Here is a 12,275-nt window from a genome sequence, read left to right on the forward strand (position 1 = left end):
CCAAACATAGTATATTCAGTTGAGTTAATCTAGTTCTAGCTGCCTAAACGTGACCTACTTCGGGAATTCTTAGTTAACATAGTTGGAATACCGCTAATTGTAGCAATGTGATAGATGTAAAGCGGGTGGATGGAAAGATTTATATTAAATGTCAGCATTGCTGTTCACTTTTCTTCATTATTTTTTGTTTGAGAGTCAATTTACACGCAAATGGGTCCCACAAGAAGTTATATCAAAATAAAATGCACACCCAGAAGTTCTTCAGTGAAGAAGATATTATTTTCAAACTTAACTTAGTATTGTGTTCTAAAGACGCTACAAGTATTCGGAGTTTGACGACATCCTTACACGTGACACTTTGATAACCGAAGTATGCCAACTCAGTCAAACCAGAAGTCAGGAATGACCGAGTTCGAGGTTGTACTTGTAAGGCTATCGATATTCCGAGAAGCGTTTGATCTTAGCTAGATAAAAGTTGCAAAGGATGCATATACACTCGTGATCTGGTGTGGATGCGTTATCGATAGCCTTCATATAGGTGTGTTCAGTAAAACTAATGAGGTCAGATCAATGTCGAGGACTTACCGAATTGTTTATTTAGGGGATTCGTTTGCGGCTACAGTTCGATCTGGATACTGGATTCACGAGGCATTAGAAAATGCATGTTTCTTAAACGGCGTGGTATAGTATATCTTACCAGCGCTCGAATGTGTTTTTAATGTCAAATAATTTATATACTGTTGAGTTCATATTTCGACAAACTTCATTTTCACTACAAATAAGATAAACACTATTTAGATGTAAGCAAACCATTCCTGTGAAAGCTTAAATTACTTCAGTAGATATGGGTTTTACAACTTCCTGCCATAAAGTCCTGTCGTTGGGGCCTCAGTCCATTTTGCGATAAATTTATGTCTGAGCTGTTACAAATTAGGTCTTGAGTGAATGGAATTCAAAATGTTGTTAACTGATAAACAACACTTTGGTTGACAGAACAGCACCGAAAGAGTTTACATCAAAATTTCAAGTCAGTGATTTATAGAGCTGTTTAACGGAGGGATAGAGACAGCGCCTCCTGACGAATATTTCAAGAGAAAGCGCGGTATTTTCTTCAGTTCTGTAGATCCTGGGGAGGATTACTTCAAGTGTCACTCTTCCTTCGATTCCATTATTAATTACCTTGTTCTACATATACGTTTTCTAGAAGGAATAACTTAGAAGAATCTTACCTCTTCGTAATCACAACTACTCTATTACTACCGCGACACAGATCTCAAAGAGCAAGTAGTTTGCTAATTACAGATAGCAAGGCATCAAGCGACGTCCTTGAAAACTCAACAGATTCTTAAGGACTAAGGATAACATCTTAAAAAGATTTACCAATTTCTTTTTCCTATTTTATCTTTAATATGCCTAGGTTACTGCTTAAAAGTATTGGTGATCCACTGCTACCAGACATGGAAGCCCGCTAAGCGAAAGCTTCTTCTATTCCGTCCACAATCATTGGAACCATATGAAGGTTTGAGATTTGAACGCTTGGACATTGAAAGCCAAAGTCCGGCGTGGCGGGACTGTACAAAATTGCAAGGTTCAAACTTGATAATGGACCAGAGTCTTGAAGATATTATCCAACAGAAGCGCATCAGAGTAACTAGAGGTAGAGGTCGTGGACGCGGTCGCGGTGGCGAATCTTTGCGAGGTGTCCGTCGTGGTGGAGTTGCGCGACGAAACACAAATGGATTGGTATACATGTAAAATAATTATTCATTCTTTAGTCACGAGCCTTACCTGACAAATGGCAGCACGATATGTTCCAAGATGGTCGTAGCCCCAAAGGATCTGTTAGTACAGGTGGAAATGCTACGAGGCTGCACATTTCAAACCTGGACTTCGGTGTTAACAATGACGATATAAATGTAGGTATCTGAGCTATTAATAATCCTGTAGGAACTTTTTCGGGAGTTTGGTGCAATTCGGAAGGCTACCGTCCATTATGACAGGAGCGGTCGTTCTCTTGGCACCGCAGAAGTCGTATTTGTGAACCCTCTTAGTGCAACTAAAGCCAAAAATCACTACAATGGTGTACCCCTTGATGGACGTCCAATGGTCATTCAGTTGGTCGGTGCAGGTTAGTCAACACTCAGTCAGCCACGTCGACCAGGAAATCACTTCCGTAGCAACTGTTGACTTCGTTACCACTCAGTGATGTTCCACCTTCTTTGGGAAGATAGTGCTTCCATACTGACGTGCTGCCAGTATATGTTTTTGTTGTTTTCTATTGCTGGAATGTCTAAAACTTATAATTCATGGTGTTACCAACTATGGAGCAAATCCACTTACTCTCGGGGATTTCCGTCTGCATCTGTTTCAAATGGTTGGACATTGGCGAGGAACGTAGTGGAATTCTCCGTTGTCTCGAGGTTCTGGTATTACCATAATCATGGGCAGGGAGGTTTCCTTAGTTTTTCTTTGTTTTGTGGGTGTGATTGGGTGTTGTCACATGAGAACACTTGATGCCTACCATATCATGTGTTCTGCAGAAACTTCTGCCAGAAGTATAACGGATAATTGAGCCTAAAGTTTTATATTGGTACTAACGGACCTGAACCATGCATATAATGAACTGAAGTTAAATTTCATTTCAATAATAAAATGGCAACAGTTTTGATGTTATTAAAGACTCACTAATTGACGCGTATTTTATTCCTCAAGCTGTTGAAACTGCTGTAACATCACGTCCTCGTGTTACTCGCCCTCGTGGTTCACCGCTTCGTCGGGGTTTCGGACGTGGTCGAGGTCGTGCACGTGGTCGCGGAAGAATTCAGAAACCTGCAGTTACTAAGGAAGAATTAGACGCACAGTTGGCTGCTTATAATGCCCAGGTAATTCGTACACCATTATTACTAATTTTCCAAGTTTGACTCCTAAGAATGTAAACCCGCTTCAATTTGTCCTGGTTTATCTGACTCATTAAGCATCTAGACAAAAGTAGCTGTTTAGTTGTTATCTGCTTATTATTCTAATTATAAGCGCCTAAACGAGTGCAGAACAGGTTATCCCTTACATGGGTCCTGAAATGTTATTACTGTGGTTACACGTGGGCTAGAAACATGGACATTAGTGCGAGTACTCGGTTCTCAAGTGATGATATCCAACTTGACCAGGGCTTTGGATTCTCTCCATACCTGATAATTATCTATCTAGACGTCAGTAAAATGTAATTTACTAGGTATATGAATGATGTTTCCCTGTTGGGTTCGTAAAGTTCAAATTCTCTTGTCGATCAGTACGTAGTGAAATGATTTAAGAAGTCCTTCAAGTATATTATGTTATCGATGCAGTTGTCATATATCTCGATCCACTGATTGATCTGAGTCATGTTAAAAGGTAGACTACTCGGTTGGTACTTTATACTTGTAATCAATGACCGTAGATGCTAACTGACATGATCCTAAAACCAGTCGTAGTTGCGAAGCTGCATTCGTTCCCTGTCCTCTAAATCATTGGTTAAGTATCATCCCTAGATGTCCAGTCCAACAATTAAGATGTTACTACGTAAGTTTGGCTCAGAGTTAAAACATGATCTTGTTCTCATTTGTTTGTTAATTATTTACTTAGAACCTTCATATTCTTTGTTTAGCTCTGTTTTCAAATTTTACTATGATATCTGTTACGTGGTAGGGCTATTTTTCAAAATTACTGGTTTATCGCTTTGGTGCAATCTACTTGCTTCAGTTTCAAAGTTGCCCACAACAACTAAATCTGCGCTTTTAGGAGCTTATGCAACTTCCAGTTGAAGTAATCTCGTAAAGCGCACAAAAAATCTGTCTTTCGCGTCTTTACAATGCTATTTAGTACAGAATATTGATAACTGCTGATTAATACTCAGTGAATTGTAAGCAAATGTTCATTGAGTCAACTTTCCATACTTCACAGCATAGCAGTTGGAAGAGTACAAACCAGAGTAGTCCAAAAATCAGAGGTGGTGGAGAATCAAATAGACAGCTTGTTCGGATGTGCGTTTACCACCTAATTCAACAAAGTTCGCTGTCTCACTAGTCTATTTGTTGTCTCTACACAATGTTATACAACTTTACCCGGCATTATTTACGTAGCGGTTAAAGGAAATATAACCAATGCTTTAAAGGGATTCTTATTTATTATTTATTTATTTAAACACATATATATTGGTAAAAAAGGGCACCAGGTACATATGCGCCACACAAAATAATGAAAGTAGGAAGGGAAAGGATGAAAAGATAAGGCGGACTGAAATGTACAACCAGAAGACTCTTTCAGTTAGGAAAGTTAGAACCATTCTTTATGTAGAAAGTAAAAGAAGGTTGCAGCAGGATCGCCACTGGCTTCTATTCTGAGCCATATCTGATAACGTCTCTAGCCACTGTGTTGCACCATCTCTCGGACCCCAGCCAGGGAGTCGTGAAGGACCAACAGAAGCTAGCCCTTTGCAGCTCTCTTTCATGCCACGACACCATGTCATACACTGACCTCCTCTCCGCTTTTTCCAACCAGTCCCAGGGTCGGCAAATAATGCACGACGTGGAAGTCTCTGGGACGACATTCGTAAAACATGTCCAAGCCACCGAAGTCGGTGTTTCAAGATGGTGACACCAATTGAATTATCGTCTCTGCGCCCGAACACACGATGCCGAACCTCTGCATTACTAACATGGTGTTGCCACTGGATGTCAGCAATCCTTCGGAGACAACGATGATCGAACACAGAGAGACGTCTAACATCCTCAACTCGGAGAGGCCAGGTTTCACAAACATAGAGCAAAACTGCTCTCACCGACGCGTTGTAGATCCGACCTTTTACAGCCAGACTAACATCACGAAGGCGCCAAAGATGGCCCAGATTGGCATAAGCCGCTCTGGCTTTCATTATACGTGCACCAATCTCATCACTCACGCCACCACCAGCACTTATATAGCTACCTAGATACACGAACTTCTCAACTACTTCGATCTCCTCACCATCCAGGGTGAGTACAGGATGAGAATCCTGCCAGTCTTGTAGGAGTACTTTGCACTTGGAGGGTGCAAAGCACATGCCGTACCTGCGGACACTGATTGCCAACTGATTAAGTGCGTATTGCATGCCTTGGGCATTATCGCACAGTAAGACAATATCATCCGCATACTCAAGGTCGAGAAGTCGTTCTCCAGGCAACATATCCACACCGCCATTACTTACATCCACCAGAGCTGTTTCCAGGATGTCATCGATGGCAAAGTTGAAGAGGAATGGTGAGATCGAGCAACCCTGCCTAACCCCACTGCTCGAATGGAACAAGGGAGAAAGGTGGTTGTATGCCCTCACTCTGCCTGAGGTGTTCGTATACAGGGCCTTTAAGATGTTAATGAACTTCTCAGGCACACCGTTCTTCAATAGACAATCCCAGAGAACAGTCCTGTCCAACGAACCGAAGGTAGCCCTGATATCAAGAAACACTACGATTGTTGGCCTGCGATAAGTATGACGGTGTTGTAACAATTGGCGGAGGGTGAAGATGTGATCAATGCATCCTCGACCAGAACGAAAACCAGCCTGCTCCTCGCGAGTCAATCGTTCTCGGGTTTTAAACAACCTACGAAGAATGATAGAAGCCAATAGTTTGGACGCAATCGAAAGTAGACTTATCCCCCGATAGTTATTGCAGGAACAACGTGAACCCTTTTTAAAGATAGGGACGACTATTGACTCATTCCATGATGTTGGAACACTTTCTTGCTCCCAAACCTTTCCAAACAACACAGTCAATTCCTTAGTCAGAAAGTCACCACCATCTTTAAAAAGAGCCGGAGGTAAGTCATCTGGGCCAGGTGATTTGTAACGTTTCAAGAGTTGGAGTTCCTTGCGGACTTCCGCCTCGTTTGGTGGAACAGTCGTCACCGGCCATGGGGGGCAGGACAAACTGGTTGATGTTGCCGGAGCAGCAGGCCAGTTGAACTGCCTTTCGAAAAATTCCGCCCATCGTCCAAGACGTCGGGAGATGTTAGTGATTGGCATCCCATCATCCTCGTAGATTGTTTCACTCACACCAGACTTCTTGCTGCCAGTGGCTCGGATGAGTTGGAAGAGCTTCCGGCAGTTACCAGATGCAGCTGCTGCTTCCATCTCATTAGCACGCTCCGACCACCAGGCTTCCCGGTCCTTACGCAAGCTTTGCCCGATTTCATTACGTAACAGCCTTCGTTTGTGGTCAAACTCACGGTCACCCGGAGTAGACCGACGGGCTTCCATCAGTTGTAAGGAGCCAGAAGAAACCCAGTGCTTGTAAGCGGGACGTTTCGCGAAGCCGCAAGCGGCTTTACCCGCCATTTTCATGGCGTCGTGAAGATGCAACCAATGCTCATCTATACTTTTCGGTGGGGTGGTAGCTAGCCTAGAGGCTAGCTCCGCTCGATACTTACTTGCAACAGAAGTTGCAGCCAGTTTACTAACATCGATCCGTTGGTGGTGGTCAATCCTTCGGCCACTGAAAAGTAAAGTGAGATTGGCGCAGACCAGGGCATGATCAGACTCCAGATAGGTACTCCAAAAGGAGCGGCAGTCTTGTACACAACCACGCCAGCGGTAGCTGATCGCGATGTGATCAATCTGAGTCCAGGCTTGGGATGCAGAGGGAGGACGCCAGGTAGCACACCGGCGATGACTGTGCCGGAAGTTAGTGCTGGCCAGAAACAGGTTGTGGTCTGTGCACAGTTGCAGCAAACGGTCCCCGTTATCTGTCCTGCGACCAACAAGTCCCCATCGGCCACCTAAACGACTCTCTTCTGTGCCTAGACGCCCGACCTGTGCATTCAAGTCTCCGGCTAGTACTACAATATCTGTCGAACGCGCTTTCTTGAGAAGAACTGTTAACTGGTGGTAAAACTCATCCTTGATTGCATCCGGGCTGCAATCTGTCGGGGCATAGGCGGAGATGACAAAAAGACACCGTTTCTCACGCCGATTTCTTCTCACTTTGATGGAACTTTCTAATCTAACAGCACATAACCGACTGTTAATGGGGATCCAATCGATTAGTGCTGCCTCAGCCCTAGCGCTTAGTGCGACACCAACGCCAGCAAGACCAGACGAAGATGCCACAGGGTCCCCGGATAAGCGCACGTGGAACAAGCTTTTCGAGGCGACAGATGGAGATCGGATTTCTTAATTTAATATAGACAATCTACATACTTTTTGTAGGCCATTTCAGTCCCAAAGTAATGCCAATCTAAATGCTCCGTATACTCGCTCTTTGATTTTACATGTTCTTAAACTCCGAGCGAATTCATATTAGTGCTGCGATTTATTTACTCTTGGATATTGAGAAGGGTTCCACAATAAGTACGTCAATGAATGTGTATCCCTTCCTAAACGCGGCTAGCGTCAATGCACCATTATCCACTGAAAGGGAATAAAAGCCATACAGAGCATTCTCTTATTTAAAAGTTTGAATTTCATCACAACCAAACAAGAACTTGTCATTTGTTTACTAAGCTGAGGAGAGCTGGTTATGTGGCTGATCTCTAAGCAGAGTTACCTCTAGAGATGCTATATCCAAAGATCTCTAGAATTCACATATCAGGATCTGATACTTTTTCGCCTCAAAACTCATTCAGGTTGTCGGTGGATAATAAGACTCTACAATGAGTAGTTACAGCTTAGTTAAACTGTTTCTCATGGTATCGCGCAAATGTTTTAGCAATAGTTTTGTTAATAACCAAATTTTCATTCCACTCTGGCAAGTATAAAGAGTTGTGTACTAATGCTTGTCTTCCCTACCTTTCCACTTTTTTGTCTTTCTCCACCACTACTTAGACAATTTTTAAATCTAACGTAAAGTCGCCCCCGCTCATAATCGTCCTTAAGGCTAGACAGAATAACTTAACTCAGTAAACTCTAGCATCTCAGTCTTCTGGTTAAATTTACAGTAACAGTTCTCAGTGTCTTTTTGTGTGAATGAGGAGAGTAAAAGTGTATTGGTCTCGATTATTATTGTAATAGTTTTGAATTTGTTGCAAACATTAGTACATCTGAACCTTGTCATACGACAAACACCTCTATGTTTTTCTTAATAAGGCAGGTTTGTTTGTATTTCATCTGTTTAGTACAACCATTTCTTTTAATTAATAACATTAAGAATGTCATCATTGTCCGACACATACATCGCGTACTTGTGTTTATACAGTATACATGTATCTAGTTCATTTTACGAAGAACTGATGGTCCATTGTTAGCTCGTTACTAGTTTCTCTCGTGCATTGACCTTCATTGTCTCTTCATACTGAACTGTATCTTGCTTTCGTTCTATTTTCAGCGCGCTTGATCCCTTCTCACAATCCCTTGTTTTTGGAGTAGACTCAACAAAGTCTGTCAACTCTCCAAATCTCTTGTTCCCATTTGATGTATGTCTTTGAGTCCATATGAAAAATAAAACAATTTATCATATAAAAGTTTAGTTTTTAGTATTTTATATTATCACTACCGGTAGGACAACAAAAAGAGGAACAATAATTTTTTCGTCAAATACTCAAAATTTCTTGGAACGAAAAGTATTAGTTGTTAGGTGTTTGTCTTTGTTGCGGTGTGACATTTCATTTCAAGAAAAAATTCACCACAACTATGTTACGAACACCATTATGTGGTTTTTGTGGATTGCACTGTTCGACCTTTAGAAGTAATTATAACAACAGCTGTCTCGTGCGATCGTCTCATAGGTGTAGTGTGACTGCTCATATTCAGTTGACACTGAGATTCTTCCGACGTACTACTGTCAGGCGATAAAGTTGCATCAGGTAACTGATTGTCTTGTAAATTTATAAATCCATTTGGATCTAATTAAAATATAAGATTCAATAGTTACATATCTTAGGTATGGCTAAAAGATTTATATCAAAATAAAATGAATAACATATTTGCTCTTTTAGGCAGTCAGTGAGAAACAGCATACCAAGTTTCACTTGAAACCAACGGAAATCGTATGTGATCTACGTACCCAACAAAAATCACTCATTCACTAGGGTTTCTTGGAAATGTGACGAGCTCGTATTAAGCGAAACCAACTTAGATTTAACATGTATTTCGAAAGGTAATCGCTTCACAAGGTGAACTTGCTTCTCTGTGGCGAGATATATGATTATGATGGGACTTAAAATTGTCGAAAAAGGACAGCAGCTTTTCTCGACTGGTCATACCACATAGGTTTTCCGTAAGACATGGTCAGTGTTTCATATTTTCCATCAGTGGCAAAAGTGATTATCACTACTGTGGCCAGCTTGCTGTGCTCTCAAAACCGGGTAGGTGATGTCTGTTTGATTGGAGACTGGGTGATATGACTCAGAATAGTTCTTAGTGGCGCTTGTTTATTTACTCCTTATCTTAGGGCATGGAGCTTTCGCGTACTAATCTATCTACCTTCGCCTAATCTTTTCTGTTACCATTAGTATTGTTACTGCCTCTGCTGCTCTAATATTTCCCCAGACAACTTAATCACGCTACGCTAGTGGGGTGTTGTAACCTGAACACGTATGCCAGGTTCTATATTGCGTATGACTAACTGTCGTTTGTTCCGGTTGCTTTGTAAGGACAGTATATTTATTTTCAAGAAGTTGAAAAGCCTATCAACAAATACAAACCTTATAGGTTTTTTACTTGGTATATAGTGCAGGAGGGAGAGAATCCATTTGAAATGAAGCTGGCTGTATGCTGTCTAGGGATTCTGTAACACCGCTAGCAGTCAAATTTCTAGAATACTGCCATTTATATTCTAAAGAGTAATCCGTTCAAAGCTAGTCGCGTTCTACGAATCATTTCTACTTGTCCACTCGAGGCGGCAGGTCAGTCTACCATATTCCATACGTTGATAATTATATGCATATGATTTTAGTTCTCATTGCATGGTAACGGCGGATAATCTAGGCTTATGCTCTACAAACGGGTATAACCCCACTACCAATAGGCTATCTGCTGCCTCAATTTATATTTAGCACACTATTTTGTCCGGAGCTAACATTAAGCGATTATTTCTAGTAATTTATTACGATCGTTACACATTTTAACTTGCAGTCCACTTGTCTTGACGGAGCTTCATTTCATTTACCAGTAATTAGTCTGATCATCATGTAAAATTATTCACTTTGTATACAGAGTACATTTTACATTTTAAACTGGAAAATTTGCTTGCTACACGGTATGAGAAACATCTTGACGTTCGGGAATAATTCTTTAACTCTGAGTGCCTGTTTTCTACAAGCAGACTAATCTATGCCTTTAATTGTTTGACAGACACATCACATGACATCTCAGGATCAGTTAGTAAATGAAAAGTGGTAATTGGAGCCTGGTTTCGGAGAAAGGTGACCATATATTTGGCTAAGGTATCAGCCTACACGCCTCAGAAGTCAGAAAGACTAATATGCACCTAAACTTTTGTATATTTTATTCCCCTTTGCTAAAAACAGTCATTTCTCAGTCTTCTTAAATGAGTGTCCATATTTGATTTAACCAATGGAATTAAGTTATCGAATAAGCAAGTAGGCGGGCAGATGGTAATATCATTGCAAAATAGATAATCTGTGCTTGGATGTGCCCGATCATCGGCTACTTTGATGTGCAATCGTGTCTAGCATAAAAATAGGTTAGAAGAAAAGTCAAGAGCAACCGAGACAATATATAGAACTTATCCGCGCTGTCACTGACAGTTGGTTTTAATCGTACCAAGGTGTGGATATTTCGTTTATAGAATTGACATCCTAAACGTGATCTATCGTTATAGTTCAAAATCATCAGTAATTTAGATCTATTCATTATTTGCCTTCCTAGGAATGGTTGTGAACGAAATACAAGAAGCTTTGACTTTATGAGCTCCCGTCTTGAGTTGCAGTAGGTCAGCGATACCTATTCCACGGTTATAAATGTTCGATTTAATGCTTTTTTTGAAATAATATCGCCTGTTTCAAAGCGATAATATTTTCTCGTTGTTGATGTTAAGGGCTGTAAGTAGTATCTTGAGTCGATTGCTCTTTAGTCAAAAAAAGTGTTTTTAATTTACGAGTACCTGATGAATGAATAAACTTGATTTCATCTGTGACGAATACAATCTACAAATAGCAAAGATTGTTTACTATGTTGGTAAGTATTTAGAGCTTACTAGTTTTATTGTAGAACAAAGCGTTTTGCTATCAATCTTTGCTTTTTTTTAACTACAGATTTGTAACAAGGTGACGTTTCTCATAATTGTTTACGAAATCAAGAACTGTAATTGACTGATCTTTCCATTTCTTACGTTTATCAATAATATTCATATAAAATATCCTATCCTCGGTTGACAGTATTTAAAGTAGTGTCGAAACTTTCGCTCATAAAAATCTTATACTTGTGCAATATTGAGCGGCCTATGCTGCTCCGCGTGGGGCAACAGGTGTAAGTAAGTAAAAATTGTGCAATACTTACATGTAATTTTATTTCTATACAAGAATATTATACAAATCTGAACTTACCTTCAACTCGTTCAACACTAGAATCATCCACTTCTGAAGACTGTTCGGTATTTCCATTTGTCTGCTCATCCAGTTCATCATCGTCCTCTTCGTCATCCTCCTCCACATCATCATCATCATGATAGCATAAATATTCATTTCTATAACTCATATCATTCCATGATGCATTTTTTCGCACGATACTACCACCAGCATTGCCATCTCTAGTTTTTACATCTGATAAAGTTCCATCAATTACTGAATAACTAGATGGGAAATGATATTTACTATTACTACTTAATTTACAATTACATTGAAAAATGTCACTGGAACTTTCAAATAAATGTAGATTTTCAAAAATTGGTTTGCAGATAGTATTATTAATATTAGTAGTGCTTGTGATAAGACTATGGGTTGTCGGTGAACTATTCTTCCTAGCAACATTATTATTCAGTAATTCTCGGGAAATTGAATCTTGATCAATATTAGCCGAGTCCGATTCGTAATATTTCATTCGTTTTGCTGATTTTCTTATTGTTTTCATCGGATCCATAGATTGGTCTATTCCTCTTGGTAATATTTTATATTTGAATTTAGAATTCTGTTGACGTAAATCATTCCCATCACTAGTTGTTTCACTTTCATTATCGTTTTGTGAAATACAAGACGACGACTCATCACCACCATGGTGACAATTTTGTTTCTGGTTATCCCGTTGTTTCTGATTTGGTATTATTATCCAATTCGATGGTGATGATGATGATGGTAATGCTGTTGATGGAGGT

The 12,275-nt window shown here is 40.3% G+C and overlaps 2 protein-coding genes across 3 annotated transcripts in view; one reads left to right on the forward strand and one right to left on the reverse strand.

Moving 5' to 3' along the window:
- Positions 1-1,583: 1,583 nt before the first annotated feature.
- Smp_005260.1 (RNA and export factor binding protein, putative) lies at positions 1,584-8,462 on the forward strand (the record flags this gene model as incomplete). Of its 2 annotated transcripts, XM_018788764.1 has the most annotated exons (5): positions 1,584-1,743; positions 1,776-1,916; positions 1,948-2,128; positions 2,713-2,882; positions 8,331-8,462. In XM_018788764.1, 5 exons carry the CDS (start codon positions 1,603-1,605, stop codon positions 8,337-8,339), a joined length of 642 nt encoding a protein of 213 aa, XP_018646498.1. In that variant the 3' UTR covers positions 8,340-8,462. The 2 variants fall into 2 exon arrangements, with proteins under 2 accessions (XP_018646498.1, XP_018646497.1); XM_018788775.1 differs by having other exon boundaries at positions 1,603-1,743; positions 1,948-2,882.
- A 188-nt stretch (positions 8,463-8,650) lies between these two features.
- The window catches only part of Smp_124930 (neuropilin (nrp) and tolloid (tll)-like), a gene marked incomplete at both ends in the record, with an annotated part of 45,034 nt that continues 41,409 nt past the window's right edge, over positions 8,651-12,275 (reverse strand). The window contains 2 exons of the mRNA XM_018788787.1: positions 8,651-8,847; positions 11,659-12,211. Of these exons, the coding sequence (XP_018646499.1) occupies positions 8,651-8,847; positions 11,659-12,211 (750 nt within the window). The remainder of the gene's footprint in view (positions 8,848-11,658; positions 12,212-12,275) is intronic.

The sequence above is a fragment of the Schistosoma mansoni genome (genome assembly GCF_000237925.1).
Source record: "Schistosoma mansoni, WGS project CABG00000000 data, supercontig 0137, strain Puerto Rico, whole genome shotgun sequence".
Taxonomy (NCBI): Eukaryota; Metazoa; Platyhelminthes; class Trematoda; order Strigeidida; family Schistosomatidae; genus Schistosoma; species Schistosoma mansoni.